Below are 7248 nucleotides of genomic sequence, written 5' to 3'. Positions count from 1 at the left end.
AGCGCGCGGCGCCCCCCGCCGCCGCCGGCAGCCAATCAGCGCGGGCCGGTGGCCGCCGCCGCGCCGCCAGGGGGCGCCCGGGCGAGGCGGTTCCGCGCATGCGCACGGGCGGGGGGCGGGGCCCGGCGCCCCTGGGGCGGGGCCGCCCGCTCCTCCCGGTGCCGGAAGCGGAAGTTCCCCGGACGCCAGGGGGCGCTCGGGCCGCCGCCGGAGCCGGAACCTGGAGGCGCTGAGGCCGGAGCCGGAAACGTGCGGGGGGGGCGGTGCCTCTCACAGCGACCCGCCCTGGAGGAGGCGCCTGAGCGCCCCGGGGGCCGCGCAGGGCGGAGCGGAAACCGGGGGGGTGACCGGGGCGACATCCGGTGTAAACACAGCGGCGCCAACGGGAGCGCCGTGACCTGGTGGTGCCGGGCAAAGACACGGTGTGGCGGGGTGCGGGGAGCCGCCCGCGGGCACCGCCGTGTCCGGGATCTGCCGGAGGGGCCGCTCGGCGCCGTGGGAGGACAAGGCCCCCCGTGCGCCCTACGCGCCACCTCGCAGCTCTGCAGATCTATTTTTCATGGTGAATAATGCTGCCCTATTCCCAAGAAATGTAGCATTTTAAATGGACCTTTTCGTTGGCTCCCAACCCGTTCAAAAGCTCAATGTGGTTTTGTGTCCGAGAGCTGCACGGTTTCTTCTGGGATCATCGCTGGCCCGGGCAGGGCCTTGCACCTCCCTGGACAGTGGCCGCGGGCCGGCGTTGGCCGAGGTGGCTCCCGCGGGCCGCACTTGTGTCCTCTCCCCATCAGGTACCAGGGAGCCCCTCCTGGTCTCACCCCGTCCATCCTGGCCCCGGGAAAACCCCCTTTCCCGGGTTTTGTTTGCCAGGATTGGGAACTGAGCATGCCCTTATGCACTAATGGACGTCTCTGCCAGAGCACAGCATCCCCGAATAGGAACACTCGGTGCTGCCAAGGGGCCCTCCATGGGATTGGGGACCGGGTCCCTGCATCACCCAGGCTGCCCCGAGGCTCACGAGCACCTTTTGTGGGGGGCAGAGGGGAGATTTAAGTGACCCTGGCAGAGGTACGGGGGCAATACATGTTACCTTCAGCACTTGCTCCTACCTCAGTGCAGAGGGGACTGGATGATCCCTGAGGTTTCTTCCACCTCTACCTGTCCTTTTGCTTGTAAAACAAGAAGGACCTTAAGCCAAATTGACCATCCCATCATTGCAAGGAAAGGGAAAAGCAATTTCCCAATCATCATTTGTAACAGGGGCACCGCATTGTGCAAAACCAAGGTCACAAATGAGCGAAGCAGCGCAGGGAGCTCCCGGGGCCGCGCGGTGTCCGCAGCGCGCAGACTCCCACGCGACGCGTTCACCTCCCCGGGGCGCCCAGAGGAACAGAGCGGCGCCAGCTCCGCGCGGCGGCGACGACCGTTCTGCACAGACACCGCTCCAGAACAGGACACTGCGGGACTGAGAGAACTCATGCTTTAATAGACACTGAAATCACAAAGGAAGAGGCCAAATGCCTTAGCAATTTCAATAAAAATATGAAAATCTTTTTACATGGTAAATTTCATAATATAAAAAGTTTAATGCTGTCTGGAAACAGAGTTTTAATTTACAAAAAAAGTCCATACAGGCCAAACATGGCTAACACTGCATACAAGGAGAGCAAGTGCGAGGGGCTGCTGCTTGGAGTCCTGCTGACGATCCCCATGGAATTCCATCCCCAAAGTCCTTGTGAAGGCGTCCGCATCGTGGCCACGTGTGCCCCTGCCCGCGGGACGCAGTGATCCCCAAACCGCTCCGATCCACCGTTACCAGCCCAAAACGACCAGTGCTTCGCAACACCGCGCAGATTTGCTGCACACCTGGACCAACCTAATCTGAAGGAGATGTTCAAACAGAAAAGTTTGACCTAATGAAAGGAAATACGGCCGAGGGCAATACCTGTGGGTGGTGCACCCCTGCAGTGCTTTTTCCTTGCTTGAATAAGGTATGGTTAAAAAGAAGGAAAATCAGTACCCGGAGTTCAGGCTAACCAACAAAATGAAATAGTGTTTTCATCACTGAGACTGTTTACTGTTCCCATTTTAGTTTAAACTAAAGACAGTCAATAAAATATATGTAATTAGTATCTCACACAGTAAAATGGACTGGGTAAAACCAAACTAAAATACATTCTATTGCCTTGGGGATTTTCTGCATGTGGAAGGTTTAATGTGAAAGTGGATAATACCTAATTCTTATTGCTCACTGTATATAGCAGTGTTGTCACTTGTACCATGCACAAATACAACAACGACAAATGCATTTAACTCCACAGAAGGAATTCTAATATCAAAAGGAGGACGTGTTATTTTCATTTCCTGAATTTCTCCACATACTGGGCAAACCTGATAAAACTTTTTTTTTCCTCGCTAAAGGGTTGTTTCTCATTCAGGGGGTGGAGGAGTGAGGCACGAGGTGTGTGAGCGTATCCCAACCACGACATGCATGCATGTTCATAGCTCTCCATGAGCCAATGGAAGTGCCCGGTGTCAACGGAAATACAGTTCCCGAAACACTTGTTCCAGCGACACTGACCTTCCGTATTTGTACGGTACCAATTTCCCAAATACTGAACTTCTGCTACGTCTGACCCCTTCCCTGCTTCTACCACTCCCCTCTCCCAGCCATTCAACAAGAACAAGAAAGAACTTGGCTCTTTCTGAAAAGTTTAGTTATCCAAAGCCAGTATGAAACCCGCTGGCAGCATAAAAATGGGCTGTACCAAAATGGCAATATATATTTGCTACAGATTAAAGATCCTTTAGTTATGGAAGTAAACTGAAAGTAGAGAGGCTTGTTTCTGTTATGCAGCAGTGCAGGGAGTATTTGCTGTTGCTGTAAGCAAGAAGCTGCCCACTTCCACCCTGGATGTCCCCAGGACGTCGCTGTGTGGGTCACGCACAGAGCCGCTCCCCGGGAGCCTCTCGGCCGTCTTGTGACCCCAACAGTTGCATGATCAGCAATATCTCTGTCTATATGAAGTGCACATGTTGCACTGGCTCCTTTCCCACCGCTATTCGGTCTCTTCCTGCTTAAGGAAGGAGATACCTAGCACCAATCCGTCACTGGAAAACGTAATGCACCGACAAGTAACTTGCATCGCATGAGTTTTTTTTCCTGTTTTGCTACACTGCATAATATGAATAAATGAATAACTGAAGTCATGTCTTTCTTTTCGGAAACTCCTGTCATCATCCATCCCTCATTAGCTGGCTAAAACAACACGGCTCTATATTCTAGGCCTTCAGTGCTCATATTAACTCCTGGCAATGGTGAAAAGGAAAGCATCCTCCAAAACCACTGGATTCTTGAATATAATCAAAGCAAGCATCTGATACGTGCACCATCAGGAGGCTGAACGTAAGTAAGGTTATATTAAGGTGTCAAGAGTTTAATCGTCTGTCCTGCTACCATGCCTTTGCTCCAAGGTCCTAAAGAAAATCACACATGGTCAGGCCCGTATTTTCAAGAGTATCCAGACACGATGGGAGGAACAATTATCTACATTAACCGTGTCCCCCTGGTACGGTTGGAGCTGACTGCACTCTCCCTTTGCGGAGCCCATGCAAGACTAAGTTGACTTAAGATCTGACTGACGCTTGGGGCCTAATGAACAATTAAGTCTCACAACACCCCTGTGAGGTAGCTAAGTATTACTATCCCCACTGAGATGGGGAAGACGAGGCACAGAGAGGTGAAGTGATTAGCCCCCAGTCGCCCAAGAAACTCAGGGAGTGCAGAATAGAAACCAAAAGCCTTGGTGATCCAGTGCTCCGACTTCATAGCTCATGGCCTGCAAAATACTTCTCTTCGATCCAAGTGTGCAACGTGGCTGCGTTAAAGCTACCACATGTCCGTAATTTCAGTGCATGTGAGTTATCACTTCTGATTATTACCATGCCACTGCATTTGAATGGCCACGTAGAAAAACAGAACAAAACAAAACGAGACCTCTCAAACGCGATCTGTTACACCTAAACACAATCTAACATAGAAAAGCTTACTGTGTTTTACTCATCACCTCTGGGTTGCTCTTTTTTTTCTCTTCTCTCCATGGATCAGCGGGTGCATAGATTCTGCAAGCGGACATAAACCTATCTCATGTGCTTACACTGGGACACTCATCTGCGAAAGGAATGTTTTCGCAGGAGGGAAAAGATTGGTGACCTGGAAAGATTCAGCAGATTTAATGATGGATTTATTTGGGCATGTATTTTTAAATGACATACCCTCCTATCAGATTTCTGTCTACTGTAGAACTGTAAAATACTGCTCTGAGCTTCAGCATGTCTCCCTTTTCTGTGCACATTTAGCAGGCAGAAGACATCTCTGCTGATCAAATACTTGCCAAGACAAAAACTCTACCTTTATGAATCTGGGTGCCAGAAAGATCAGTTCAATAAAACTAGAACTTTTCTCTGACACACTCCTCCTACTCACATGAAAGGCTCAGATTGTTCCTTACGCCCCAAACATTCTTTTGGGAGCAAAGCAATCAGCAAAAAGTTCACCTGAATGGTTTCACGCTAGAGAGACAGTACTTGAGAAGGAGGTTTTGCAATGGGACACCCGTCTCCTCCTCTTTGCATCCCCAGCCTCTGCACAGTGCAAGACAACGGCCACAATCACACTCTACGGAGGTGCTGCTACGGAGGCCTCTTGCATTTGGCTACCCCAGCAGAGGGATCTGGGGGTATGGTGTCCTACCCTCTCTGTCAGCCTTCAAAGAAATGGCTTGTACTTCTCTAGGCAGAAACTTGTGCATACTTTCTTTGTGGTATAAATGAAAGTTTTGCCTTCTCTCACTTCCCTCTCCAATCCCTGATATGTATTAATTTCTGTATAAAAATCTCGTTGCAAAACCGCCTGTTAGGATAAGAAACACAGGTGGGTGGCTTAGGAGCTAATTTTATGACCAGACAAGTAGATTCATTGGACCCGTTGCTGCAAATACTGAACACTGTATTAGAACTGTGACCAAGTGAGTCTGTCCGTGGTGCAGGTAAGGGGAACCAAAGCCCATCTGCGTTCGGCCCGTGTTCCCGCAGCGAACGCGGGGACAGCCCGTTGCACACCCGACTGCTGCGACCACGGCTCCTCGGGCAATATGCTGTGGTTCTGTATTGATATAGGCAAGTGGGCAGAAGCAAATACTTTTAACAAAACTGTAGGTCATCAGCTGGCATACAGGACATTTCAACATTTGGAGGAAGGAAAAAATCTTCCCGGTGACAAAAATTTATAACCATTCCCAGAGGGCAGCCTCAAAGGGCGTACAGTTCCCGGAGCACTACTGGAAGGTGCAGAATGAGTTGCTGTCACTGCATTTGTAGACTCAGGGTGCCTGTGTCCATTAGGAGGGTTCTTTTGTGGAGAAGCAAGGTGTTGCTGAATAGATAGGTCCTTTAGTTCCAGCTTATCTGCACTTTCTTCTTTGCTGTGTCGTGGAGATAAGTTTAGTAAGCTGAGGACATCTTTCTTAGAAGTCATTGTTCCAGGAGCTCCTCGGAAAATCTTTATTGGGCCAGGGGAGTGCTGGGGAGTGCTTTGCCAGAACATCTTTAAGTTGTGAATTGCCTGCACTTTTTCATCGATGGCTGCCATTTTCAGTTTATCTATATCTGGGGCATCAGCTGGGCTTGAGCGAGCAGAACCAGCTGAGGAATAAGACAGAGCAGGAGATGGAGTGCTGCCACCAGGAGACTGATGCCCTGAGCTTGGAGAGATATTTCTGGGTGATTTAGAAATATGAGCACTGTAAGGAGAGCTGGGGTACTTGAGTTTGAAGTGAGGCTGTTCAGTCAAGGATCCGTGTGAATCGGAACTTGGGGACGGCTGCCCGCTGTACTGGCCTGTGCCTTCTTTGTTGGACATCTCGGATGTCGTGGGGCTGTTATAGCCAGAACTCACTTTCTGCAGGGATGAACTCCTTGTTGGAGGCTTTGGTTTAATTGCAACAGGTGACGACTGGTTCTTCTGACTGGAGCTGACTGGCCTACTGAACGCGCTGGTCTCCGAGGATCTGAATGCAGATGCACCTGCTGGTGTGGAGGCCCCATCATCTGAGTTGTTGCCTTTGCTTATTTGACTGCTGCTTCTCTGAAGACGTTCAACAGCAATGAGGTGACTCTGAGTTTCCTCCAGAATTTTTTGGGCCAGCTCCTGGGGATCAAGCTTTGGATTGCTGTCCTCCTGCGACTTGACAGTGCTGTCCGTCTCAGTGCTAGATTGGTCAGATTCCCCAGTATCAGAACTTGCAAGTTTCCCAACTTTTTGGAAAGGTGAGTTTGGACTGGGAATAAGAGTCATTTTAACAGGAGAATTTGGGGTACTTACACTCCCCTTGGAAATGACAGATTCTTTAATACTTCCAGTCTGATCAGTTTTGGGCTGTTTATGATCAGGGGAAAATCTTGTTTTCATGTTTTCTTGGTAACTCGCCAAAGGCTCATTGCTAATTATGGAAAATCCTTCATACTCCTCCTCATCTTTGCTCACCACAGTGCTGGTTTGCAGTGACAGCTGGCTCTGTGCTCCAGAAGGTCTATGTGGGTAGATGTTCTTGGGTCTCTCGTAGTCCTGGCGTCCTCTGTGCCCCGCACCATCTGGATTGCTGTCTGGCTTGGAAACAAAACTCATGGAAGAAGCAATAGAGCTCAGGCTATACACAGAAATGGCATCCGAGGCAATGCCATCTGGACAAGTAGGAGAGAATGGAGGGTTTTGATACTGAGGTACTACTGGGTTGGAAATAGACTGAGCAGAAGCCAGAGATTCTAGCGATGAGGAACTGTCCAGGCTAAGGCGCTTAGGAAGCTCCGTAGAATCTAGGAAAAGAAGAAAAAACACGTGTGCAAACACATCCCTAATTGCACGCTAAAACCAAATGAAACCAGGTAAAGTTCTCATCAGAATCAAGAGGAAATGCTCTAACAAGCACATAGGCTTTATGCTACACTAAAATAACCACTACTTAGTCAAGAAGAATTATGTGCACAGTTGAGGAAGTTCAAGGGCAGGAACTCAGTCTAGGTATCCTATAGGAAAACTCTGGGACCTTGTCAATGGATTACCAGCTTTGGATCTCAAAAAATAATCATGGGCTACTCATCCACCTGATGATGGATTCTAGTTCCAGCTTTGGCCTCAGTCAAGTCTTCGTGTTTCTTTCCCTTTTTGTAAAATGAGGCAAATATTTCCTA

General features: G+C 49.7%; 1 protein-coding gene across 2 annotated transcripts in view; it reads right to left on the bottom strand.

Annotated features, from left to right (window-relative positions):
* Positions 1–5141: 5141 nt before the first annotated feature.
* The window catches only part of TTC28 (tetratricopeptide repeat domain 28), a 139404-nt gene continuing 137297 nt past the window's right edge, over positions 5142–7248 (bottom strand). For both annotated transcript variants that reach the window (XM_088525040.1, XM_088525041.1), the window contains one exon: positions 5142–6873. In XM_088525040.1, coding sequence (XP_088381166.1) covers positions 5243–6873 — 1631 coding nt within the window. In that variant the 3' untranslated portion in view covers positions 5142–5242. The remainder of the gene's footprint in view (positions 6874–7248) is intronic.

Source organism: Tinamus guttatus, unplaced genomic scaffold (genome assembly GCF_059628265.1).
Source record: "Tinamus guttatus ecotype Peru unplaced genomic scaffold, ASM5962826v1 Tinamus_guttatus_pri_ptg000223l, whole genome shotgun sequence".
Classification (NCBI taxonomy): Eukaryota; Metazoa; Chordata; class Aves; order Tinamiformes; family Tinamidae; genus Tinamus; species Tinamus guttatus.
Note: the sequence above shows the minus strand (reverse complement) of the source record. Positions and strands in the feature narration are given on the sequence as shown.